General features: G+C 42.9%; 1 protein-coding gene across 18 annotated transcripts in view; it reads left to right on the top strand.

Annotated features, from left to right (window-relative positions):
* The window catches only part of RBFOX1 (RNA binding fox-1 homolog 1), a 1,119,122-nt gene that overhangs the window by 961,424 nt on the left and 129,926 nt on the right, over positions 1–27,772 (top strand). For all 18 annotated transcript variants that reach the window (XM_066382662.1, XM_066382652.1, XM_066382653.1 and 15 more), the window contains one exon: positions 23,044–23,187. In XM_066382662.1, coding sequence (XP_066238759.1) covers positions 23,044–23,187 — 144 coding nt within the window. The remainder of the gene's footprint in view (positions 1–23,043; positions 23,188–27,772) is intronic.

The following is a 27,772-nucleotide window of genomic DNA, read 5'->3' as shown; positions in this document are numbered from 1 at the left end:
TCTAGCCTCTTGCTCTCAACTCAGATTTGAACAGAGAGAGAAAAAAAAAAAACACCCAGAAGTCCTGCTCAAATGTAAGTCATTTCATCTCTCTCCTGTGTTCAGTGTCCTCTAAGGAGTCCCCTGTTTCTCTCAGAGTAAAAGCCAAAATCCCAGAAATGCCATTTGCTATTTTAGACAGGATCCTGCAACAGAAAAAGGACATTAGTGGACAAATGGGAAAATATTAATTAAATATTTAGTTTACTGAATAATAACACACCGACGTTATCTTCATAATTTGCATAAATGCACATAGTTAGGCAAGATGTGAACTTTATAGTAAGTTGGGTAAAGGGTATGTATTATCTCTGCAAAACTTCTATAAATCTAACATATTTCAAAAATTAGAAAAAGTTTAAAATAAAAGTAAGGTTTCTACAGCAGCCTACAAGGACTTATATGACCTATTTCTACTTCCTTATTGTATCTCTGACATCATCTCCTATTCTCTTCCCCTTGATCTCATTGCAACAGCTTCATTTTCCTCAAGTTCCAACCCCAGGACCTTTGCACTGGCTGTCTCTTTGTCTGGATCATTTTTGCCGGAGCTATCCCCCCATGGTTCAATCCCTTTTGTCAAATTTTGGCTCAAATGTCCCCTTCTGAATAACTGTTCACTGAAAGTTTCAAACCCTTTCTAGCACCCCCAGTTCTTACATTCAGTGCTTTGTTTCATGGGGTGTGCGCTTCTAATACACTCTGCAGTGTTCTTATTCATGATGTTAGTGCTTATTATTTATTTTCTTATGGAGTCCGAGAAGTCTCAAGTTTTACCCAGAATCATATACTGCTTTCAGCCAAAACTCAGAGCGGGGGATTAGAACCTGGATTTCCTGAAGCTCATCCAGTCCTGTTTCTTTTATATCACACTGTCGGCCAAAATGACATACTTTACCCCCCCTTTCATTCAAACTGTGTTACTCAAGGATTGGAAGTAGCATAACTCGTGCCGTCAGTTCATGTAATTCAAACCTTTCTCTGGGCTGGCTGTACCTTCCAAGATAACTATTATAAGGAACGTATTATTTCTCACAAAGGTAATAGGTGATTCTGGGGCAGTGTCAGTTTTTTTTTAATAATTTAATATAAAACTTGAACTTTCAGTTTCCCATTCACAGGCCTATTTTTGTTTTCAGCTTCAACAATCCCATATGGATAAAGAGTCCTCTCCCACCCCCCCACCCCCAGAAGACTGCGTGACGTCAGGAGAAGGGTGCTGGCTCGCAAGCTCCAGGCCTTAGTTCTGGGACCCACATTCCTATTTACTAGCTATGTGGCACCTCTTTTTGAGCTTAGTTTCCTCATCTATAAAATGGGTATAATCTTAGCACTGACCTCACACAAGTGACATGAGGATCAGAGATATAATCAGTGTGAAATAGCATATACTGTGATTATACTATTAGCACTTGCTGTTGTTGCTTGTATGAAATTGTTTAAATGAAGAGGTTGAAATGGACAGTAAGTTTTTTTTCTAGAAACTTCTTAGTTTCAGATTACTAAATTAGTTTACTGCCCATCAACTATTTTCATGATATCAGAGCTCTCTCCCAAATGCCTCAATTAACAACACCATATTTCATTCATCCTCACCATTGCCGTCGTCATCATTATTGTCATCATTTTGCCATCGAACACCTATCATTTCTTGGATAATTATTAGGAGCCAGGCTCAATGCTACACTCAATAACATTGTCTTATTTATTGTTCACAATAAGTCTACAAAGTGAGTATTAAAAACCCACTTTACAGATGAGAAAACAGAGGTTTCATGGAGGTTAACTAATTTATAAAATGGCACACAGAAGTCATGGGGCCAGATCTGGAACCCAGATCTCTCTGATTTCAGAGTCTCGCCCCTCAGAAGCTCTTTGCACTACCTTATTGTAAAGGGTAGTTTTTAAAACAACTTGGAAAACGACCAAAATATGACTCTTTCAGGTACTGGGTTTTGTAAAGTCTTGTCAGCATTTTCTTAAACTGTGAGCCAGAAACCACTTTCCCTAGGATTGGCTGGAATGCTTATTACAAATGCATATACTCAGCCCTATAGCTCAGTTGGTTAGAGCAGTGGTTTTCAATCCCTGGGCGGCGAACCGGTACCAGTCTGTGGGCCATTTGGTACCGGTCCTCAGAGAAAGAATAAATATCTTACATTATTTTTGTTTTATTTATATTTAAGTCTGAATGATGTTTTATTTTTTAAAAATGACCAGATTCCCTCTGTTACATCCATCTAAGACTCACTCTTGACGCTTGTCTCGGTCACGTGATAAATTTATCCATCCCACCCTAAAGGCTGGTCCGTGAAAATATTTTCTGACATTAAACTGGTCCATGGCCCAAAAAAGGTTGGGGACCACTGAGTTAGAGCATTAACCTGAAACGCGTATTGCTGTCTCTAACTAGTGATGAGCTGGTTCCTGTTTAAAGACCGGCTTGGGGCTGTGAGAAAGACTGATTCGAAACATTTACCGGTTTCAGTGGTATGATTCAGCCAGTTTGCCCCGGTTCTGCAGAACCGATACCTAGTTTTTTTGTTGAGTTCAGCGAATCGGTTGTTAAAATGGTACTTGTAATCAGGGTTCTCTCTAAGGTGGACGCCTGGGAAGCTGCCCAATATGGAAATCACAACTTACATTCCTCACTCCTTTTTAATGTTCATCTGTGCAACAGCATATTCAAAGTGCCCGTAGTCATGCCCATTTCGTCAGTAGGTAAAAAAATAAAATAAATTGCAAGTGAGAACGCCAATCAAGAAGCACTATGGAAATATTTTAACAGTTTTATAGGGTTTTCTTTAGGTATTATCTAATATTTTTCCATTAATAGTTTAAAACTCTTCCTTTCACATTATCTAGTTTTGTGTACCTATTATATTGTTCCTATTTAAGTATTAAATGCGTGAGATCGTAAACTACCTTTCAGTATATTGTTTTTTTATACTTAAAAAAGTCATTATGGTAGAGAACCAGTTGTTAGATTATTTGAACCCCACCACTGACCAATTTCCGTGGTGTAAATACTCCCACTATGGCCAATTTCAAGCTACCAAAGCCTCCTCAGGGAATGCAGAGTTGGCCAAAGACATAGCACGGCATTGGGTACTATTTTCATCATGCAGGTACAGAATTCAGGAAAAATCTCAAGAGCTTAGAGATCAGGGGTCGAGAACCTTTTTGGATGAAAGAGCCATGAACGCCACATATTTTAAAATGTAATTCCGTGAGAGCCATACAACGAACGACCCGTGTATGTTAGGCATTATCCAATAAAAATTTGGTGTTGTCCCGGAGGACAGCTGTGATTGGCTCCAGCCACCCGCAACCATGAACGTGAGTGGTAGGACATAAGTGGATTGTAATACCTGAGAATGTTTTATATTTTTAATGTTATTATTCTTTTTATTAAAGATTTGTCTGCGAGCCAGATGCAGCCATCAAAAGAGCCACATCTGGCTCACGAGCCATAGGTTCCCGACCTCTGTTATAGATAGTAGGAAACTATAGTAAAAGAGTTAAGAAATGATGAGTTTTAAATACATATTCCATATATACCTATAATTGTATGTTTATGTCATTTACTTTCATTAAAGGTTGTTTTCAGCCACAGCCTCCCAATATTCCTGCCTAATCAGTGGCTTTCACAGATAGGATTGCGCAGGCTGCAGCGTCCCCTGCAGTCACCCCCCCACTGCCAAAATCAGCAATAAGGATGCTGGAACCCTAGAATCTGCATTTCTAGAGAGTTCCCTGTGATCTTGGGGCATACCGAAATTACTGAGCCAGGGCCATAAGCCTTTTTGCAGAGCACATTTGAAGCCAGTGAATGAAAAGAACAAGAAATCTGATAGGCATCTGAAACATGTAGATGGCATTCATATTCCTTGTCTGTGCTCATGGGCAGTTATGCTGAATAAACTCTATTGCTACTCATCATGAAAGAGTTTTCTCATAAGTTGAATAAAAAATAGTCCCAATTTCTATTTCATGTTGCCCTTCAATGAAGTATGCTTTGCTCCATGTTAAAGAATAAGGCAGTAATCCTATTTCCCTGGCAGCCAGCACAGGAGGATGGTTCAGAGAACTTTTCCTGAAAGGTTTAGGCAGAGATAACAAATGTCGGGGAAGCTGCAGGGCAGGGCTGAATGGGAAAGTAGGCTTGTAATCTCAAATTCAATATAAAGGATCGAAAGCATCAAATAATCAGTCAGCGGTGAGCCGCCCCATCAGAATGTTCCATCTGCCTTGGAATTCAACCTTGTGATTGTATTATGACGTATACATTATACATCTCTCTCTCTCTCTCTCTCCCTCTTCATATATATAACCTCATAGAAAAACCCAGGCACATCTCAGGTCTTGCTTGATTTAGTAGAGAAACCATTTGAAACACCACCTCCCTCCACCCCTACCCCTACCCTACCTCACCCACATTCAAAATATCATATAAGCATCTCTTTCCTAGGTAGAGGTTTGAATTCAGAGAGGAAGCATACTCCTCAAGTCAAGGGCCATCTAAGGACTGTGTGCAAACCCTGATCCCCAAGAAATCCAATCGAAGGCTTGGGATTTGTCCTCTAAACAATGGTTTTTGCTTTTGGAAGGTGAATGTGGAAAGTAGTTAATGGATATCCATGACTAATGTTTACTCAGTGCTTACAAAATGCATCCAGGCATTTGGTCAGCACTTTGCATACATCACTGTTTCAGTCTTCCTCCTGTGCGTTGGTCTTTATGCATCACATTGAACAGTCAGTCAATATGCTTTGAATGAATGAATTCCCAAATTCCCATTTTTAAAGCCATGGAAAGTAAGGTGTAGAGAAGTGAAGTAACAGGTCTAAGGTCAGATGACTGGGTATTAGAGGACAATTGTTAATTGTTTTTTCAGTCCGGAAACATAAACTCATACTATTGCCTCCCTAAGGTATAAAACAGTGGCTTTTAAGATGCTAGAGTACCACAGAATCACCTGTAAGGATGATTTGAAATGATTCATCTTGGGTTTGTAATGACTAATAAATACTGTAGTTAGTTTGGGGGTTGGGCCCAGGAATCTGCATTTTCAACAGGCTTCCCCAGGTGACTTAGAGGTAACCTGAAGGCTGTACCTGGAGATAGACTGATTTAGCATATGCAAATCTCTGTACACTTCCAACCGTAGGCAAACCTGTCTACCTTTCAGACCCTAAAACCTGCATTTGACTAGGGGCAACCACAAATTACTCCCACTATCAAGGTGGGGTCCCTCACCTCACCCACTACTACACTTACCCCTCCAGAGCCTCAGAGCTTTGAACTTTTAGACATGCTGCCTGCAAGGTCACCAGATGCGGTACCTTCGCTCATTCGGGCGTAGTAAATTTCATCTCAGAGACACGACAGAGTGAGAAATTGGCACAAATTAGACTTGAACCCAAGTCTCCTGAATTGAAGGACCTCCACTGACTAAACGTCTTCTCATCGCCACATTGGTTCCCGTCTTGTCATCTGCTACGCGAGCAAAATTTGCTTTAAGAGTGGAGGAACCTAAGAAATGGATATGGTTGAATAGAGAGGTAGAACCCCTTGAAATAGCCCAAGCATTTTCTAGGGTATAATCCTGTTTCTCTTTGATTCAAGAAAGGGCTGGTATTATCATTCTTATTCCACAAATGAAGAAATGGAGACTCTGAGAAGGTGAGTGACTTGCCCACCGTCACTCAGCATCGTGTCTACCATTCAAACCTTACCACTTGAGTCTCACCCTCTGCTCATGAGAGCCATGTATTATTTAGAAGAGAAATAACTCCAGAACTCATGGATGTTTCTGTCTTCATTTTAAGAATTGAGCTTTAGACCATTGAAAGTTTTGCCCGTGAGCTAGACCATTGAAAGTTTTGCCCGTGAGCTAATAATATACAGCTGCCAAATTTCTAGATGCATAAGACTTTCTTCAAGAAATTTCTCGTATGTCCTCTTGTTGAATTAGGTGTCCAAAGGTCCTTCAGGGAGAGGACTCCCCCAATGTCTTATAATGGCATGGTTCAGTATCTTTCTCCCCTACATGAGTGGGAGATGCCCAGGGCTGTCTGAGGATGTCTTATTCATCCTTTATCCCTCCCATCCAGCAAATGGCTTTTATATAAGCAGGAGCTCTTTAGATGGGAACTAATAGAACAGCGTAGACCCAGTATCATTTCCTGTAAGAACAAACATGGCAAACTATAGCCCACAGGCAGAGGTAGATTTAACGGCAGGCACACCGGGCATGCACCCTGGGCCCCGACTTCTGAAGGGCCCTGCAGAACCCCAACTTTACATTTTTTTTCTAATGTAAGAAGCCCGATATTTTCTTCTGCATCTGGGGCCTCAACCGACATTAATGTGCCTCTGTCCACAGGCCAGATCTGGCCCACTGCCTGTTTTTGTAAATAAGGCTTTATTGGAACACAGCCGTGCTCGCTGTTTCTTTATGTAATGCCTATGGCTGGGTTTAGGCGCAATGAAAGAAGTATGGCCTGCAAAATCTAACTATTCATTAGGTGGCCCTTTAAGAAAAAATTTGCCCTCTATTCTAAGGTGAGGAGCAAACTGAAAAGAGATGCAGGCATTTCTATTTCTGCAGTATATTTCTTAGTCTTTTCATTTCCTAATATGTATTTCTACCTCTCCTCACCCACCAGTGCGAGAGAAACGAGCTGACCGATGAATGTGATTTGGAACTCAGAAGGAATCTGAATCATGTCAGCAGTTTACAGAAATTGTGTACTTTGTAAGACAAGATTCCTAGACTGTCAAATGTCTGTGAATAGACATGTTCATGCTCACGAAGAATGATCACTACGCATGTCTCCATGTGGGCTGGCAAAACCTCAGGAGTCCTGAAACAAACCCCTCTGAGTGCTTGTCTCTTTGTTCCAATCATTTATAGAAAGAAAGAAATAATTAGTAAGGAAAATCCAGGGATTTTCGCTGAGATCAGATCCATCTTAGATTCATTATCAATTTTCTGCGACCGAATTATGCTTTCAGCACTTGCCTTAGGCCCTCCCAAATTAGCATAATGTGAAGATTTGCCATTTGGTTAGATTAAATCTTGTATAATACGTTAGGAGAAAAACTCTTGAGCTAGGTGGATTTGAGGATTCACTACAAAGTATTAATTGTTTGGGGTTTTTTTTTTAGTTTTTAAGTTAGGACTTTGCTTAAAGGGTATTTTTATTGGATTTATTGGGGTATCATTGGTTCATAAGATTATATAGGTTTCAGGTGCAAAGTCTATAATACGTCATCCGTATACTATATGGTGTGTTCACCACCCCAAGTCAGATCTCCGTCCATCACTGTTTATCCCCCTCCTCGTTCCTCACTTTCCCTCTGGTAATCACCATGATCTAGGACAGGGGTCCCCAAACTTTTTACACAGGGGGCCAGTTCACTGTCCCTCAGACCATTGGAGGGCTGCCAAATACAGTGCTCCTCTCACTGACCGCCAATGAAAGAGGTGCCCCTTCCGGAAGTGCAGCGGGGGCCGGATAAATGGCCTCAGGGGGCTGCATGTGGCCCGTGGGCCATAGTTTGGGGACCCCTGATCTAGGAGGTGCTTTTTTTGGGAGGGGGCTTAATCCCTTTACCTTTTACACCCAGCCCTGCCACCTCAACCCTTCTGACAGCTGTCAGTCTATTCTCTACCCATGAGTCTGTTTCTATTCTATTTGTTTGTTTCGTTCATTAGATTCTACAGATAAGTGAAGTCAGATGGTACTTGTCTTTCTCTGCCTGGCTTATTTCACTTAGCATACTGCTCTCCAGCTCCATCCATGTGATGGCAAAGAGTAAGATTTCCTTCTTTTCTGTGGTCAAGTAGTATTCCATTGTGTCAATGTACCACCTAATTTTTATCCACTCACCTGCTGATGGGCACTTGGGCTACTTCCAGTTCTTGGCTATTGTCAATAACACTGCAGTGAACATAGGGGTGCATGTGTTCTTTTGAATTAATGTTTTGGATTACTTCGGATATATTCCCAGAAGTGGAATCACCGGGTCACAAGGAAGTTCTGTTTTCTAATTTTCTGAGGTAACTTCATACTGTTTTCCACAGTGGCTGCACCAGTCTGCATTCCCACCAACAGTGCACAAGGGTTACCTTTTCTCCACATCCTCGCCAGCACTTGTAGTTTGTTGATTTATTGATGATAGCCATTTTGACAGGTGATATCTCATTGTGGCTTTAATTTGCATTTCTCTGATGATTAAGCATCTTTTCATATGTCTGTTGGCCATCTGCATGTCCTCTTTGGAGAGGTGCCTATTCAGTTCCTTTGCCCATTTTTTTTAATTGGATTGTTTGGGTTTTTTTGGTGTTGGGTTTTATAAGTTCTTTATAAATTTTGGATATTAACACCTTTATCAGATATATCATTGGCGAATAGGTTCTCCCACTCAATGTGTTATCTTTTTATTTGATTTCCTTTGCTGTGCAAAAAGTTATAGTTTGATGTAGTCTATTAACATTTTTTTTGGAATTGATGTTTTAGTTGGCCTTGATTTCTGAGTCAGAAAAGGGACGAAAGAAAGCCAGGGGCCTTAGGTGGGTATGGAGAAAGCTGTAAGGGAGTCACCCCAGGGGAGGGAGAGTGGGGTGCCAGTCACTCAGGCTGGGTGCTCGCTGAGCTAGGGGACAAGGGGGCTCATCTTGAGGATATCGTCAAAGAAGGAGGTAGTGGCAGAGTTCTTGGGAGAACTGGACACGCTCCTTAAATAAGTTGCGTGTGGGGGTGTCATTCACATAGCGACCATGCCTGCCTATTACCTGCTGTGGATAAAGGTGGAGGCTTGCAAGCACAGGCTGGGAGAGAAAGAACTATCATGGGGCACCCCTGGCCTTTGAAAGAACTGAACAGGACAGGAGTTCTCAGGCTGGTGCTGAAGAAGGGACCCCCCCCCCCATCTAAAAGGCGAGTCCAGAGCATGAGGACTAACCTTGAAGACATAGGACTCCAGGCAGCAATAGACGATGACCGGACAGCTGATCACTGCCCCAAGTAACCCAAGCATATGGATACCCCAGCCCCCACCCACCCACCCACAGACGGCCCCTGCCCCAGGCACAGAGCGCCAGCATCATGGGAGAGGGAGCTGAGAGAGACACTGGCTTCTCACCCTCAGGAAGCATCCTGCCTCATTGGATAGCCTTTGCTTCCTCAGTCCCTTTGTCTATTCTCCCCCCCACCCCCCAAAAAAAGAACAAGACCCAGAAGGGGAGAAGGAAGACAGTCCCACAGGTGGACCTCTTCCCACAGACACCGAGAGGGCTGGAATGGGCGGGTGAGGAGGCAGGAAATACCCTAGCCTGCTAAGGCTCCATCAAGACGCAGGTGCGCAGAGCTAGGGAGAGGGCTTCGATACTACTGACTTTGGGCGCTTTAGAACGGGCTGGCCTGAGATCCGTGGCAACTTCAATTCATCACCAATCTTCTACAACCAAATTATGCTTGCAGCCATTTTCTTGGGCCCGGAAAATTAGCATAATGTGTAGATTTGCCATTTGGTGTAAATGAAATCTTGCATACTATGTCAGGGGGAGACATTTTTGAGCTAGGTAAATTTGAGGATTCACTACAAAATATTAATATATATTTTTTTCTCTTTTTGAATTGATGTTTCACTTGGCCTTGATTTCTGAGTAGGGCGGGGACGAAAGGAAACCAGGCGGCTGGGGGCGGGGGGGCGGGTGGAGAGGGAGAGTGGGTGCCTGCACGAGTGGCCAGGGGCCGGGAAACTGATGCATCTTCTGCAGATGTCATGAAGGAATCTGACGCCGGAAATGGCAAGGCCACACCCTCAACCACACTGCCTGCCGCCGCCTTCTGACCGAGCATCCTAAAAAAGCTCTTAGCCCCTTCTGCACCTCAGTTCTTTTATCACAAAATAGGGACAAATAATAGAATCTTCCTCCGAGTCACTGGACGCTACAATAAAATAATAATGTTTGCAAAGGGCTTAACCGAGTGCAAATTGTTCAATTAATGTTTCCTAAATGGCTGTCAGGTGCTCTCGATGTTGATCATCATCATAATTATGGGCCAGGAAGGGCACTTACCTGTAGTGACTCATTTGGAGTGGGTGCTAATAATAGTATTCCTTTTTTTCTCGATGAAGGAAGTGTGGCCCAGAGACGTTAAGTAAATTCCTCAAGGGTCACACAGCTACAAGGTGGTAAGAGTTGAAATTCCAACCAAGACAGTTGTGATCCGTAAATGTTTACTATTTTGGATTGTAAATGTTTACTGTTGTTATTTGTAATAATTATTTCCAACTCTTTATTCTTGAAACTAAAAACCAAGTCTTTGAATGTAAAGTAGAAAAAGGGCACTTTATAGGGTCTTATTATTCTGCCCTCTGATAAGCAGACACCCACCCCCAAACCCGCCTGCCGTATCCTCAGGGACTGATACATAGGAGATACTCAGTAAGTATATTACGAATGATTGAATAAGAGAACATGCAGTTTCAGCCCAGTGACATCCCTGTCACTCTGCAGGACAAAGCACCTTTCCTTCCTCCCAGGTGTTTGCAAGCTCTGCTGCAGTGACACTTCTGTGGGCTGATATTTGTGGTCCCCGCCCTCCAAACGCATGCGTTGAAGCCCTAACCCCAAAGTGATGGTATTTGGAGGTGGGGGAGTTTGCAAGTAATTATGGTTAGACAAGGTCACAAGGGCAGGTTCCTCAGGATGGGATTCGCTTCCTTATGAGAAGAAGAATTGAGAGAGACCATGCTTCCTCCCCCCATGTGAGGACACGGAGAGGAGGTAGCAAGGCAGAAAGGGAGCTCTCACCAGAAACCGACTGTGCAGACACCTTGATCCTGCACTTCCCGGCCTTCAGAATGAACGGTGAGCAATAAACGTCTCTCTGTGGTGTGAGCCAGCCGGCCTATGATATTTTGTCGTAGCAGCCCGAGCCGACTAATACAGACACCTTGGCAGTTCATCTTCTCTACTGATGTGCTCAACACTTGGCTCCTTGCATGCACATCCTATATTTTCAAAGAGTGGAAGAAAAAAAAAATAGCCCAAGAATTTGTCAGCCCTTGCCTGCCCGTCAGTCTCATTCCTGTCTGAGGAATCGCATCATTCCGGCGGCAGAGCACTGAATTTATTCGAGTTGAGGGAAATGTGATGTTTTTCTTAAATCTGTGTCACCTGGCTGTGGAATCCGCCCTGCCGAGCTAGGAAGGAGGCATTAACTACATCCAAAGCTGTGTGATTAACTTGTTTGTTTGCCCACAGAGCTAAAATGATGAGGCAGGAAGCCGAGGGGACCGGCACGTGCCCCCCGTTTTGAAGTAGGCTGGCGAGCAAACCCGAGACGTGGGTTTTAATTCACGTTTCCCTGGGCTTACCATTATTATTATTTTTAATGGAAAAATAACTTTGCCCAATCTCGCTCCATTTTAAACGGAGAAATGTGCAATATTGTCTGACGCAGGGGAGGAAGTTGATTTAGTATGCATGATTTTCTCCGCCCCACCCCCACCCCTTTCTCCCGTCCTTTGTACACATTCAATATAGTTACATTTTTGCTTAGAACATATATATTTTTCCCCCTGAACTTTTCTCGATTGCTTTTTTATCAGGTTTACAAATCAAATCAAATAGGTATATTGCAGAGCTCTGTGATATTATTTTCTGAGCTTATAGTACAATGTATTGAATTATGCCAGTCCATGCTCCGCTCCCGCTATTCTCTGCAGATGGAGAGAGAGGACTGGGGAACCCGTAAATTCACTTGGCGCCCGGCATTACAGGCTAAATCAAGACCGCTATTCAGGCTGCAGGAAGAGACAGAGCAAGTGTTCGTTACACAAATCAATTTGGTCCAAAGTTCATCGCGGTGGGTGCTCAACCATCGCTCACGTAATATTGTCAACTTAATCAAATAGTGCCTCAAAGACACTCGCCAGCTTTTCTCTCGGAGAAAATTGGTGGAGAAGGGAGAAGCCGCTGGCTCTTCAAAAGTACACTTTTTATTTATCACTATGAAGAGCTTTTTGTGCATGGCGGGTATTAAACCTGTGGGAGAGGGAAGATGCTGAATATTCAATAGGCTGACTGGGGGAGGGGGACCACATTAGCATCCATCTCGGGTGCTGGGTGTCAGACCTGGATGGCAGAATTGGGGATGATGCTCATGGACAAAGAAGCTGGACTCAGAGAGGGTTCCTGCAGTGTTCCAGTTTGCTGGGTGCCTACTCTGTACCTTAGTCAAACACTTCAGAAACGAAATCAATCTAGTGTGTCTTTGGGATGGTTATACAGTATTTTAGTAGGGCAGAGAGGTAAGTAAACTGATTACTTAAAAACAAATCTAGCCTGACCTGTGGTGGTGCAGTGGATAAAGCGTTGACCTGGAATGCAGAGGTCGCTGGTTCAAAACCCTAGGCTTGCCTGGTCAAGGCACATATGGGAATTGATGCTTTCTGCTCCTCTCTCTCTCTCTTCTCTAAAATGAATAAATAAAAATCATTTTAAAATTCTATGGTTAATAAGGATTCAACCGAGGTGAACACAGGACTGTAGAAGCTCCAAGGAGGCATCTGAAGCATTTCAGTGGTTGATTGCGGTAGGGCCCTATTTGAAAAGCTCATTCCGTTTCCAGTCCAGAAGCAGAGAGCACGCAGTTAGAACGTCAGTGAATCTTCCGCCTCTGTCCGAGTACTGTACTTTGTAAGTGTCTTCTAGACCTAGGTCGTTTAGACCTCCCAGAGCATCTTCCCCTGGACCCCGAGAGACCACTGAGGGCTGAAAAGAATCCAGGATATGGAGTTACATATTCTTGGTTCAATCCTGGCTCTGCCATCTTTTTGCTGTGTGACTTTGGACAGGCCATTTAACCTCTCTGAGCCTCAGCTTTTCTAAATTGTTATGGTATGAAAAACACCTGACAAGATGTCTGGCTCACAGTAGGACCTCAGTACTATTTTATTTTCAATCTTCTTTCCCAGGACCTATAGGTAGTTTCACACTTGGCTTATAAACTATCAGTGGATGGTAGTATACAGCATCAATGTTTTAACTCACAATAGGGAAGGGATAAATGCCCTTCCCCAGCAGTGGTGCTTATCCAGGCATCCATGCCCATCTCTGCATCCTTCAGGGAGTTAGTAAACTTCCTGACATGCCATGTGAAATGCAGGTGTATGTGCATTTTTCTCCCAGGGAGTAGGTACATCACTTCCATAAAATCTTCAGTGTGTCCGTGACCACAGAAATAGGTTAAGAGCCCTGGCTGGGTTGCTCGGTGGTTACAGCGTTGACCCAGTACACCAGGGTCGCAGGTTCGATCCCCAGTCAGGGCACATACAAGAAGCAATCAATGAGTGCAGAACTAAGTGGAACAATGAGCTGATGCTTCTCTTTCTCCCTTCACTCCTCTTTCTTTCTCCCTTCCTCTCCCTCACTCTCTCTCTCACATCAGTGGAAAAATTATAAAAAAGAAAGAAGAAAGAGCCTGGCCTGTGGTGGCACAGTGGATAAAGCGTCGACCTGAAACGCTGAGGTTGACGGTTCAAAACCCTGCCTTGCCTGGTCAAGGCACATATGGGAGTTGATGCTTCCTGCTCCTCCCTCCCCCTTCTCTCTCTCTCTCTCTCTCTCTCCTCTCTAAAAATTAATAAAATAAAAAAAATTTTAAAAAAAGAAAGAAGAAAGAGAAAGAGAGAAAGAAAGAAGAAAAAGAAAGAAAATTAAGAAATAGGAGAAGTAAAATCAAACTAAACTTATATCTACAGTCTAAAGAGAAATACCACCACCAACACTAACTATATTAAATAAAGCAACAAAAGTCAGCTGCCGCACTGGTGGAGCCAGTTGCATGACTGGCCCAGTCCGATATACATGGTGTATATTACCTTTAATTCTCACAATACCATGTAAGGAGGTTATATTCCAAACTTACTTCATCATCATTATTATTATTTATTTTTTTACTTAACACTTAGGTTCATGGAGTTGACTCTCAGCCATAGCCTGCAATGTGAAGCACCCTATCCCCACTGGAGAATGGAAGCCCCCCCCCCCCCCCCCCCCGCACTCTTCCTTAACTTTAAATGTGTTCTCCGCTCTCATCCCCCCAGGACACTACACTAGAAAGCAGCTATATCCAATAGAACTTTCTGAGCCCTGGCTGGGTAGCTCAGTGGGTTAGAACATTATCCTGATGTGCCAAGGTTGTGGGTTCAATCCCTGGTCAGGACACATACAAGTTTCAATTTAATGAATGCATAAATAAGTGGAACGACGAATCGGTTGTTTTCCTCTTTCTTTTTTCCCTTCCTATCTCTCTCTGAAAGTCAATCGATAAATTAATTTTAAAAAGTCTTTCTGCAGTGATGGAAACATTCTGTACCTATGCTTTCTAATGAGGGAGTTCATTGCTGCTGTGGTGACAAATGACCTCAGACTGAGTGGCTTACACAACACACGTGTGTTACCTTACAGTGTTGGGTGTCAGAAGTCTGGCTGGCATGGGCCTCACCAGGCCAATTCCAAGGCGTGTTCAGGATTATATTCCTTTCTGTAGGCTCTGGCTAGGGGTCCCTTCCTCTGCCTTTACGGCTCCCAGAGGCCGTCCACATTTTGGGCCTCATGCTCTGCTTCCTTCAACTTGAAAGCCATCAACGGAGGCTTGAGTCCTTCGCATGTCACATCTCTGACACCTGCTCCTGTTCTGCCTCCCTCTTCCACTTCTAAAGACCCTTCTGACTACACCTGGCCTGCTAGATAATGCAGGATCATCTCCCTATGTTAAGGTCAGTTGATTAACCACCTTAATTCCATCTGCAACCTTAATTCCCCCTTTGTCATGTAGAGAGGAATGTATTCACAGACTCCAGGGATTAAGACATTAACATCTCTAAGCGTCATTATTCTGCCAGTCATGGGCATCTTTTGAGCCCCTGACATATGGCTGGGGTATGAATATTTAGTTTGATTTTACTTTAATTTAAACAGGGATACTTAATTCAGAAACTTTTGAGGTATGTATTGAAATTCTTGGATATTTAACTCAATCTTTCAAAGCCTAAATACAGGTCAAGTATTTCCAGTGAAAAAATGTCCACATTGAGGTGATGCACCGTAAGGGCAAATTAGTCACAAGATTTTCAGGACTTGGTACAAAAAATTAAAAAAGGATGTAAGATATTGTTCATATTGCTTACATATTGAAGTGACATTTTTGATAAATTAGATTGAAATATATATATATGTATCCTGGAAATGAACTCCGCAGGTTACTCTTCATTATTTTGAAACATGGCTTTTAGAAATTCTTTCATTGCGTAAGTGACTCCCACTTTATTTTATTGGATAGGGCTGCTCTCAAGTGTTGTTCAACCTTGAACTGTATCTAGTTCTGCATTGTGACTACGTGCATTTTTAATTTACATCGAGGAGGGGAGAAAAATAATTCTTCCTCTACCCTTTCAGGTTCTAAGCTGAGACACACACCCCACCATCATCACACATGCACACAGTATGAGAAAAACAAGACAAGTTTACTAACATCTATATCTCCTACATACATGGGAGATACCCAGGAAAACTGAGTAAATCCTCGAAGTGGCCCTGCCACCACCGGAAATACAATCTCCAGCTAAAGACAAAAGATTTTGAGGTCAGGGCACTTATGGGAGGTTACTGGGTAAAGCACAGTTAACAAGGCTAAGGTTGCTATGCTGATTTAAGTTAAGCCTTCTCCTTTGATAAGACTTTCTTGTTATTTAAGATCCTGTTCTCTTCTGGTCCAAAAAGCCACCCTTGCAACAACAGATTTCCCTCACAAAAGCGTAACTTCTACTTTGTTTTTAGAGCTTCTCCTGTGTCTGCTCTTTCTCAAAAATAATCAGCTCAACATAATCCTTATGCCACAGAGCTGTATTTTGGGGGTAATATAATTTGCTATCCATTATCATGTATAATTTGATACAATTCTTCTTTTACTTCTAATCACATATATACTCAACACGGTACTTCTGAATCTCTAGTGCAGGGGTCGAGAACCTTTCTGGCTGAGAGAGCCATGAACGCCTCATATTTTAAAATGTAATTCCATGAGAGCCATACAATGACCCGTGTACGTTACGCATTATCCAATAAAAACTTGGTGTTGTCCCGGAGGACAGCTGTGATTGGCTCCAGCCACCCGCAACCATGAACATGAGCAGTAGGAAATGAATGAATTTACATGAGAGAATTTTTATATTTTTAACGTTATTATTATTTTTTATTAAAGATTTGTCTGCGAGCCAGATGCAGCCATCAAAAGAGCCACATCTGGCTCGCGAGCCATAGGTTCCCGACCCCTGCTCTAGTGTCTCCCTGAATTCTAATTTCTGCTGACAACTTCACCACTTTTTCCTCATTCTTCCTTGGGACAGTCACCTACCTGACTACCAGGAGCTTGGAACCACCCACAGCTCTGTGATGGAAATCTTGTATTCTTGCTTGCAGCTGAGGAAACTGAGACTCAGAAGGGTTAATGAAGCCGGGCTAGTAAGTGATGGAACTGGAGTGTAACTCAGAGGTGTTCAGCTACACACTGACTCACCTGTGCTTCCACGCTGGGATACCTGGAGATGGCAGGCAGGCGGACTCAGAACGTCTACACGAGCTGAGAGAGCGGACACCGTGGGGCGGGGTCAGACCCTGAAAGACGTATTATGTCTGCACAAGTATGCGTATTGTCTCCCACCCTCATCCCTGGATTGGTCGATATCAAAATCCAATTTCACCAGGATTAGCCTTGGGTGGCTCAGAGCTATTCATTGAATTAGGAACGATTATAGCAGAGGGAGCCCCACAGTTCTTTATTAAGGTCTTTGCGGAAGCACTAAGTGATCTACAGGAGATTAAAGCGCCAATGGTGTTTTCTTAACGTTTATAACCTACACCGATATCTGGGGAGTTTGTTTATTAGGAAAAAATTCTGTGGCACACATCCTGCCTCCTAATAGGGCCTTTGAACTGGGCCAGAGCACAGGCTGGCTTCGCCATCCTAATGAGCTTATTTGGGAAATTCCATCGAGTGCTGAGTAGAAACCCAACTCTTGAGGTTAATAGACTTTCAGTCCATGTAGGGTCCTGCAGCCTTTCCTGTGTGATGAGGCCACTGCCTCTGAGTCTTCTGCATCCACTGGCCTGAGAAATAAAGAGCACACAGTGATGGTTATTGACACCATTAATAAAAATGATGATGACACTAATGCCCCCTTGTTTATGCATAGGACTTAACTGTCACAAAGCCTATGATACCATAACCCCACTCTGAAGGGCCTAGGACGAATACAAACTGATTTTATGCAGATGCAAACAAAGGCCCAAAGACAGGAAGTTAGCAGTCATGCCGCACAGTCGTAGCAAAACCAAGCTTATTTATTTACACCACAAGATATTTCCTGGAGAACTTAGCATGTACTCTGGGTCAGCCCTTGAATGCATTTGTTGCTACTTTGGCTCCTTCCCCAACCAGGGGACATTTGAACCTCAGAAGATACTTTTAGTTGTCCCAACTCAGGTGTATACCAGTGGCATCTAGCGGATGGAGGCCACGGAGGTTTCTGAAATCCTACAGTGCACAGGATAACGCCACATCAAAGAATTGACCCACCCGTCATGTCAACAGTTCCGTCCTTGAGGAGCTGTGCTCTGGGGGTAGGAATAAAACAGTGAGCACTTCCAGTCTTTGCTCAACCGGAGTGTATATGCTCTGATAGGGAAGACAGACACTAGACACATTCACAGAAGCATATAGCATAAGGGTAAGACGTACATGCTATAGGGAAAATCGGCGGGCGGAGACGCCAAGGCAGCTGGTTTAGGGAATGGGGCCAATGACAGCCTCTCTGTTCGGTGATGCCTGGGCAGAGACTGACTGCTGGCCTTCTGATCTCCCAATCTGGGTTGTGAGGTGCGTTTCCAATTCAGCTGGGTCCTACTTTAGAGCCAAAATGACTTTTGAAAAAAGACACAGGTCGATTAAGCATTCTCCCTTCAACCTGGCCTGCCCCAGCCTTGGGGAAGGCACCTATGAACCAGGTAGTCCCTGCCTTTCAGAAGTATACATTCTAGACATTTGGTCCCCCCTAGCAAGTTTCTTAGCTTTTTCATATTATTTTATTTTTGTCCATAGAAACTTCACTCTGTCTCTTTGCTATAATATTCATTAAGCTTCTTAGGGATACCTACAATGGCCTAATCCATATGTGTGACATACAGGTGCCAGGTTCAGGGAACCCACAGACAAGTCCTTGTCCTCAGAGAGTGTTGATGGCTTTGGAAGGCTGGTGGAGGGCTTCTCAGCCCAGGGGCAGGTGCAGAAATTCTGGCAGTCTGCAACCCGAGGCTGGTGAAGGGGAGACTCAAGTCTCCTGTCTATTTTTGGGTACTCATTAAAGTGGCCAGTGAGACAGACGGGAGCCTGGGGCAGCTTTGGCAGGAATGAACCTTCTCTTCTCTACTGGGCCTAGTTTGAGGCCAACGCACATGCTGCCTAACGTGGTAGGAGATTCATTTACTCTTTGATAACAGCTACTCATTCTACAATCGCTTGTGGTTGGTGTATATAGGGGACTAGTGGGTTTAATGGTGGCTTTAAAAAAAATATGGCCATGTCCTAGTTTAATGGTGGCTTTAAAAATATATGTCCGTGCCCTGACCTTCGTAAACCTGTGAATGTGACCTTATTTGGAAGAAGAGTCTTTGCAGATATGATGAAGGATCCCAAGACGAGCTCATTCTGGATTGAGGGGGAGGTCTAAATCCAGTGACTACTGTCCTTATAAGAGGTAAAGACAGAGGGAGATTTGAGTCCCAGGTGCATAAAGAGAAGAAGGCCGTATGACCATGAAGACAGACATTGAAGAGATGCCATCAAAGGACCACTGGAAGTAGGAAGCGGAAAGGAAAGATTCTCTCCTAGAGCCTCAGGAGGGAGCGTGGGCCTGAAGGCAACATCTTTGTAGATTTCTGGCCCCCACAACTTGAGAGAATAAATGTTGCGATAAGCCACCAAGTGTATGGTAATATTTCAGAAGATTGATAGGGAGATGATCACCTCTCTAAGTCTAACCCTGAAACGTGCTTGAGGCTGTGTAGTAGCTGTCTTGTTCATTTGGTCCTCACCACAATCTAGTCTTTTGTGTGAAATCACACAGGATAGCCAGGCATGCTCAGTCTGAAAAATAACTTTTTTTTTCTGTTGTTCTTTCTAAACCTCTAGATTCCGACATCCTCTCCATTCACCTGCAATGAATGTCTGATACACTTTTGGTGTATTTTTTTTTTTAAATTTTACATGTCATCTTTAAAAATTACTTTCACCACACAGGTATTCCTACATAACAATTTATGGGCATTTGTATATATATATGCGCATGCTACAAAATGATTAATTGAGCGTTGTATGTTTTTATCAAAGGAAACAACACAAAGATTTCTCCAAAGTCTTGTTTGACTAAAGATGATTAATTTTAATTTTCACATGAGCGGCATAATGCTATTAATCATTTAATATGTTTAATCATAATCTCTGTAATTCCTAATTAGGTTTATTAAGCTGAAACATCCAGCAGTTCTGCACAAATCCAAATCTAAGTTTCCTTTCTCCGTAGGAGAAGGAGCTCATTGTAATTTGCATTTGAACAGCAGTTTCTAACAGGAGGGGAAAAGTGGACTGTAAGTTTCAGTCTCAGCAGCTGCTTCTGCCACCTTAAGAATATTAAAACCCCTGACCTCTCTGGAAGGTGACAGTCTCGTGATTCAAGGTCATTTGCATCTCATGGACATGGAACTAAGTTTCACTACCAGCGGAGAAGACGCGGTTCCCGTTTTGTCTGGGTATCCATGTTAGGATCTTTCTCTTTGACGATCACCTGAAGGTGGTGAGGTTGATCATTCATGCCATCATTCTTCAGTTTATCCATACACGCGTCATCCATTCATTCACCCATTTAGTCAGTGAGTCAGCCAGCCATTAAACAGGCATTTGTCAGTTGCCGACCATGGCTCTTGCACTGGTAGTGTCGCCATGCTGTGATCCTTAAGTGGTTCCTCACAGCCTATAGGAAGAAATATATATTGTTGCTCTGTGCTCTCCTGCCCCTCCGTCATGCACGGCCCCTCCGACCCATGACAGTGAGGTCCATGTATATATATATATACTTCCCCTGAATCCAGAACATGGTTTCACCTCTGTGCATCTTTGCAAATGCTTTGCCACCTGCTGTCACTCGTCAATCCCCTTCACCTCTTCCCTTAGACATACCCCACTTAAGAGATTTAACCTGCAGAGTGGGCGAGCCCTGCAGAGACTCCAACTCTGCTGTGCGACCCTGATTTAAGTTTCCTCAGCCCTCTGTGGTTCACGCTCATTCCAGCCCTTCACGGTGTATATTACGGCTGATTTTTTTTTCTAACTCTTTGTCTAGCACTAAAATGGAAACTGCGAGTGCTTTGAAAGACATTTCCATGTCTAGTGCATAGTAATTGCTCAGTAAAAAGGTGTTTAATAAGCAAATGAGAACCGTCTCTTTATGATTCCTGATTCCTGAGAGAGGCTTTTTACACCTCCATCTCAACATTTAAAAACATTATCACGTCACACTTCGTTTATTGACTGTATACGATGTGCCAAGAACTCTGCCAAGGAGGCGTATGTTATTTTGTTCAATCTTCAGAGGTCCTTATAAGGCATGCAGTGTTATCGTTGTTCATTACTTTCACCATCTTCCTTCTTATTCCAAAAGCATGAGCAAAATTGTTGTTGCCATCACAACATTGAACCTGTAAGTGGAAGGAGTCTTCTGGTAGGGCTTTTGATATGAAACCAGCTTGCAGAGTAGTGTGCCAGTCGCCTAGAAGTCTTGACTTTGGAATGCAACTCAGAGCCTGACCTGTGGAGGCACAATGGGTAAAGCGTCGACCTGGAACGCTGAGGTCTCCGGTTTGAAACCCCAGGCCTGCCTGGTCAAGGCACGTAAGAGAAGCAAATATTACTAGTTGATGCTTCCTGTTCTTCCCCCACCTTTCTTTCTCCCTCTCTCTCTCTCTCCTCTCTCTAAAATCAATAAATAAAAATCTATTTAAAAATGCAATTCAGTGTGTATAGGGCAGAGAATAATGAAATAATAAATGAAATCTGTCAGTTAATACAAGGGTTGGTGAGAAAATCACTAGTTATGCTCATTATTTTGGAATATATTTCACTTTGTAAAACTGTCTTTCTTATTTTATACCTACCTGACTGCTTTGATAGTTTCTTTTTTTTTTTTTTATCACTTATATGCTTCTAAATAGTGTATAAGTAGGTGAGGACAGTTCTTTGCTCATAAGTTTCATGGGCCTCCCAATAGGTTTTACACCTTAGTTTCAGAGAAGCAGGTATCTAACGTGGACGGCATCTACTGCCACCCAGAGGCAGTATGTGCTAATTGGAGGGAAAGTCTAAAAAGGACATGTCTCTGAAATGTTTAAACTCTAGAACAGGGGTCCCCAAACTGTGGCCCCCTGAGACCGTTTATCCGGCCCCCGCCGCACTTCCGGAAGGGGCACCTCTTTCATTGGTGGTCAGTGAGAGAAGCACAGGATTCCTGTGCTCCTGGAGTACTGTATGTGGCGTCGCTCACGTACAGTACTACTTCCGGTGACACGGGATGCACGCGTCAGGGCTCCGGAAGCACGTCATATCACTTGTTACAGCTAGCAGTGACAAATATGGAACCGGACATTGACCATCTCATTAGCCAAAAGCAGGCCCATAGTTCCCATTGAAATACTGGTCAGTTTATTGATTTAAATTTACTTGTTCTTTATTTTAAATACTCTATTTTGTTTTTTTTTACTTTAAAATAAGATATGTGCAGTGTGCATAGGGATTTGTTCATAGCTTTTTTTATAGTCCGGCTCTCCAACGGTCTGAGGGACAGTGCTGGCCCCTGTGTAAAAAGTTAGGGGACCCCTGCTCTAGAACTTAGAACATGGGAATGGCTACAATGATACCAATTATTACTGTGACTTTTCTCCTAGTTCCTGCCTATATATGGGTGTCAATGTAATGGCATGGGATCCAGGCTTTTATTTGGCAAGGGTGGAATGGGAGGCAGATGAGTTTATTAATAACATAACATTGTCTATACCAACTTAGTGCAACAGAAAGTTCTGCAGTGATGTTGATGGTCTGCATCTGCTTGTCCAATATGGACGCCCTAACCACATGTGGTGACCGAACACTTGAAATGTGGCTAGTGTGAGTGAGGAACTGAATTTTACATTTTATTTAATTTTAATTTGTTTACATTTAAATAGCCACATGGGGTAAATTGTAATGGGCAACACAGGTCTACATAATCAAGAAAAAAAAAAAGAAAAAACCCTTAAGTTAATCAGATGATTATTTGAATGCAGAATACCAAATAGCCTTTTCAAATGTTTTAGTATGTTTACCAATATTTTATCTGCACAGTCTCAAGAATTACGTAGGCATTTTAAGATTTTGAACAGCCTGGATTAAGGAATATACCCTCCCCCACCTTTATGAGTATTATCTCCCTCTTGATGACACTTCCCTCTGATTGTTTGTTGAAATCCCACCCCCATCCCGAGCACTAACTAGCCCCTTCCTTTGCTTTATTTTCTCTTTAGTGTTTATCTCTTCTGTCAGCTCCATATTTATTTATCAACACATTTATTGGCTGCCTTCCCCTATGAGAATTATGCTCCATGAGGGCAGGGATTTTTGCTTTGCTCACTGCTAAATCCTAGAACCAGAACGGACACTCAGATCGATTTCAATAAGCATTTGCTGAATGAATGAAAACGACTCGGCGGTAGTTCCTTCCTGCCCCTTTCCCCCTGTTCTGGCAGTTTTCTACCCTATAGGGGCTGCAAAAGCATTTTGGAAAAGAGCACTTGGGTCCACTCAATACCTCTTTGCTTCGCTCTCATTCTTTTAGCAGACAGATGACGCAGCGCCGACGGATGGCCAGCCCCAGACACAACCTTCTGAAAACACAGAAAACAAGTCCCAGCCCAAGCGGCTGCATGTCTCCAACATCCCCTTCCGCTTCCGGGACCCGGACCTCCGACAAATGTTTGGCGTAAGTACCGCCCTTCTCCTCTGCAGTGTCTGCTCTGGGGTCCCCAGAGCCCTTCCCTCCATGTAAGTTCTTGATGTTTATAATACGAGAGTGAGATGTTTACAAAGGGAAAATGGGGGGTGGGTGGATTTTAGATCTGATTTTGTGCGTATATAGTGGTTAGAATCTCTTGTGATTTTAGTACAACTTTCTTGGAGTATATGTCCACCGTGTTTCCGTTTTGCCAAACGGTCTCCTTCTAATTTGGAACTGAAATACGAAATGGAAAATTAACTCCCAGATAATACATTGTTGAAACAAGCCCACTAATGATCCCAAATGTAGGGGGGCCCGGACCCCATATCATGGCTAAAATAAACATCATGCCTCACCTTGGTTCTTCTCCCTATTGCAGTTGCTAAATTACCACGATATATTCGTGCACACCTTACTCTTTCCCAGGCACTGTGCGCTTAGATGTCAGACGCAGCAGTAGAGAATAACTAGTTGTAACTAAGCTTCCTTAAAAGACAAGAAGAAAACAAAAGCTAGAGATTTCTAAGTCTGACTTGAGTTCTGCGGTATACATTCTCCTGGAATCAGTGATGAGGATTCAGAGGTTCTTATTGTGATTTTCTCACCATATATGGGATGCAAAAGGGTTTTGGAAATTTATATGAAAAATGACAGCCTTGCCCAGGCACCATGGTGAAACTCAGAGGCAGCCGGAAGTCACTACCAACCCAGAGAAAATAAATGATAGGGTTGCTTCCTCACGGGACATCATGACCCACTGAGTATTCTGGACAGTATCTGCACTGTCCTCCTTGGGAAGGGATGAGCTTGCCATATCTTTGGGATCAGTTTCACCACAGGACAAAGCTGTGCTGCACTTGAAATTATTCAAGTTTGCAAGTGTAGTCAGTCTATTTCTCCATGGCATCCCAGCACTGGGGGGGAAATATCCATGAATTCAGTGACCAGAACTACAATTTTAACATCTGACTTAGAGTAAAGGTTGGCTGCCTGGAGATTCTTCTTCTAAGAGGTTTTGGATAGATGCAAATATGACAAAAAGAATAAGGAAAAGCCCAACTTTAATGCTTAGTTCTGGACAAAGTATAAGATCTCACTCCCCGTATGAAAGAGGAGCTCTGTCTCATTGCTCTGCGACCATGGGGTTAGCTTGCGCCCTTTCTTTCTTTAACATGCACGATGTTTATCAAGTACGCATCAGACACAAAAGCAGAACAAGCGCCCTAATATTGAAGATACCCAGACTCGAATCCTGACATTTCAAAAGAAAAGGTCAGCTTCTGCACTTTCATCTCCCTCATTTGGTAATAACCTTGAGTTGAGCCCTCTAACTCTTGCAGAGAAGAGACACCCTCCGGCACTTTCAGGTCAAAGATGACTTTGAAAAGTACAGAGCATTCAAAGTTAAAGTGGAGATTAAGTGTGTGTAAAGCAGTGAGGCCAGGTTTGAGTGATGGGAAGCCAGAGGAATTAGATTCTTTTTGCAACATCAAGTTAGGAAGATGTCTTGCTCTTCAGCTCACCTTCACTCAAGTGTCACTGGGATGGTGGCTTTGAATTTGGTCCTCTTGGTGACCATCTGGTGCTCTTTTATGATGTCACACTCATTGCAGCACACCCTAGTTCCCACCCTGAAGGGTGCTCTTTGCTCCCTAGTCTTCTGGGCTATCTCGAAACTTTCTGGAGAGCTACACTGCTATGTTGGAGAGGCATTCAAAATATTCACAACTAAAACTCTCAACAAAGGGATCCTGTGTGCGTGAAGACGGGGACCTCTCTACTCTCACAGGGCCGGGCAGGTGGCACAGAACAAAGTCTTGCCAAAAGATCAATCGTACTACTAGTCGCCAAAACTTGACCAAAGCCTACTGGTTTCACAGCCACTTTTTGTAAAAGTCAAAATTGTCAAGTAACTGACAATATGTCAGTTTAATAAGATGATGTATACACTTACTGTTTGTGAATCAACAAAACGGCAGACATTTGGCAATATTAAAATTAGTCTTCTTTGTCACAAACAGCATCTGTGTCCATTCAGAAAAATATGCAAGATTTTTATGGGTTTCATTCATAAAAAATACTGGAAACGTATGGATTCCTGGACTGTGCAGTGACTCTGTAGCCTCCTTGGCTTACAACCATCATTCTGAAGAAATAGAATTTTAACATTAAAGGAAAAAAAAATCTTTCCTCCTGACCAGACGTCAGTGGTGGCAAACCCATTCCGGTGATAGAGTGCATCTAGTTGCATAAATCACATTAAAACGCATCCGTTATTCTGATTGGTTTCCCACACCCTAGTTGAGAGAATTAAGCATGGTTTCCTCTTTTGGGTCATACTTACTTGAATAAATTACATTTTAATCCAAATTCGGTGTCTTCTAAGTCACCCTGACACAGCTTCTCTCCTTTTGGTCAGTATATTTTGCCTTTGTCACTTCACATGGGTAGAAGGTGATGATAGAGAAACGCCTTCATAAAGATCTCTGTGCTTTTCTCCTTTGTCTCTTTTCATAAATATGACCTGGGGGAGCCCTGGCCAGGTAGCTCAGTTGGTTAGAGCATCATCTCAATACACCAAGATTGTGGGTTGGATCCCAGTCAGGGCACATACAAGACTCAATCAATGAATGCTTAAATAAATAAATGAAACAACAAATCCATCTCTCTCTCTTTCTCTGTCTGTCTTCCCCCCCCCAAAAAATCAATCAGTACATAAAATTAATAAATATATATATGCCAGGAGGATTACACACTCAAAACACAACAAGACGAAAAAGCAGCTTCCTTTCTCAAACTGCCTAAAACCTGGCAGTGTTCAAAACAACGTCTGTAACCACAAATCATTCAATCAGGAAGGGTGCAGCCTCTGTGGGCCTAGTGGTCACCACCAGGGCCTCACGTGTTATGTGTGATTGTGGCTTCAGTGCCTCCTCGTTGCCATCCTGGGGACCTTTGCTTCCCTGTGCACTCATTATCCGTTGCTTTCTCCTCCTTTGGAGGCGTTTGTTTCAGTACTTGTCAAGAACTCTTCTAGCTCATTGTAGATTTCCTTCTTTTTTATTTCTTTTAAGATGGAGCATTCTCTGGTCAAGCCGTTATGTAGCCACAGTACCCACAGCACCGGTTAGGGCGTGAGCAAATGGATCTAATAGGTGATCAGGGTGTTGCACCTGGATATTTCACGAGAAGGAATGTTGACCCTGGTCTGGCTACTTTCTCCTTGAGTTCTGTCTTCATTTGGGGGATCATTCCTGAGACTGTACTCCCTTCACATTGAATTCTTGAAGGTCCCATTAAGGGAATGTATGGATTTTCACCCGATCAATCATAATACCTTGCTCCTGAATGCAAAGTTATTTAACCTAATATTCAAAATGTAAGCATTTCCGGGTTTGGGAGGAGAGAGGTGGTTGTGATAAATCTGGACCTCTGATAGAATGCATTCCATTGGAGAACTATTTTCAGAAACCGTTGCTCAGTGAATTCAGGTTTCACATTTGCACAACACCTTTGATGTCACTGCCTTTGTTTTTGTTATCAAAATGCAGACCTCCCTGGGCATGAACATGATCTACTGAAGTGTCTCTTTATGGTCACCAAAAAAACAAAACAAATAAAAAAACAGATCACATGACTAGAAGCTTCCGTGATCACCTTTCCAACAGTAAGAGAATAATAGAGATGTTGGCACCTTCAATGTTAATGCCGGAGTTCCATCAACGTGGTGTTGTAAGTAGTGAAACCATTTTTTGGACAAGGCACAGTGCCACCTATGTCTGCATTCTAAACATGAAGCGAACTCCAAGAAAACTCAGATGATGCCTTTTCTTAGCCTCTCTGTGTACTCTTCGAACTAACCTTTACTTTCATGTTTCATGCTGTGGCCATTGAACATCTTGTATGGCTTTTCAGAGAAATATTATTTGATCTGAGAATGTCTACCAATGCCTGGCACATATTTGCCCATGCGCGAGCTATAAGCTCTTGGATTTCATTCTCGGTTCAGCGACTTAGACACCTTGCGTGGATTTTGCATCGTTGTTGAACACCACTGAACATTGGTGTTGAGCAAACAAATGCTAGTTATGTCTGCGAATGAGTCGTGTCTGTTTAAACTGAAAATGTGCCAGCTGTGTTTACATCATTAGTGCCAAACTTCCCAATTAAACTGTTGATACTATAAATATAGCACACAACTGTCTCAGAAATGGGGCTGACATCAGCATTCTTTTTAAGGCTCGTTTCCTTGGCTTAGAGACTCATCAGCCCAATGGCAGCCGCCAAAGAGGCAAACATTTTAGACCATTTGGGGGCATATGGTGTCATCGTTTCATTTAGGGAAAGACACATGCTAAGATGACTTTTCAATCGGCTCTTCTCTCAACCAGATCTTATTTTAAAGGAAGTATTTCTGTATTGACTGCTTAAGAGAATGTTCTGTAGATGACATTGTCTTCGTGGTTTTAGAAGAAGTCCTTTACAAACTTCTCATTCCACTAATGTGTGTGCTCTCAGGATCTTAGCTGAAATACATACAATAGCCGCAGCGTGGACTGACTCTTCTAAG

The sequence above is a fragment of the Saccopteryx leptura genome, chromosome 4 (assembly GCF_036850995.1).
Source record: "Saccopteryx leptura isolate mSacLep1 chromosome 4, mSacLep1_pri_phased_curated, whole genome shotgun sequence".
Taxonomy (NCBI): Eukaryota; Metazoa; Chordata; class Mammalia; order Chiroptera; family Emballonuridae; genus Saccopteryx; species Saccopteryx leptura.
This window is presented reverse-complemented; position numbering and strand designations above follow the sequence as displayed.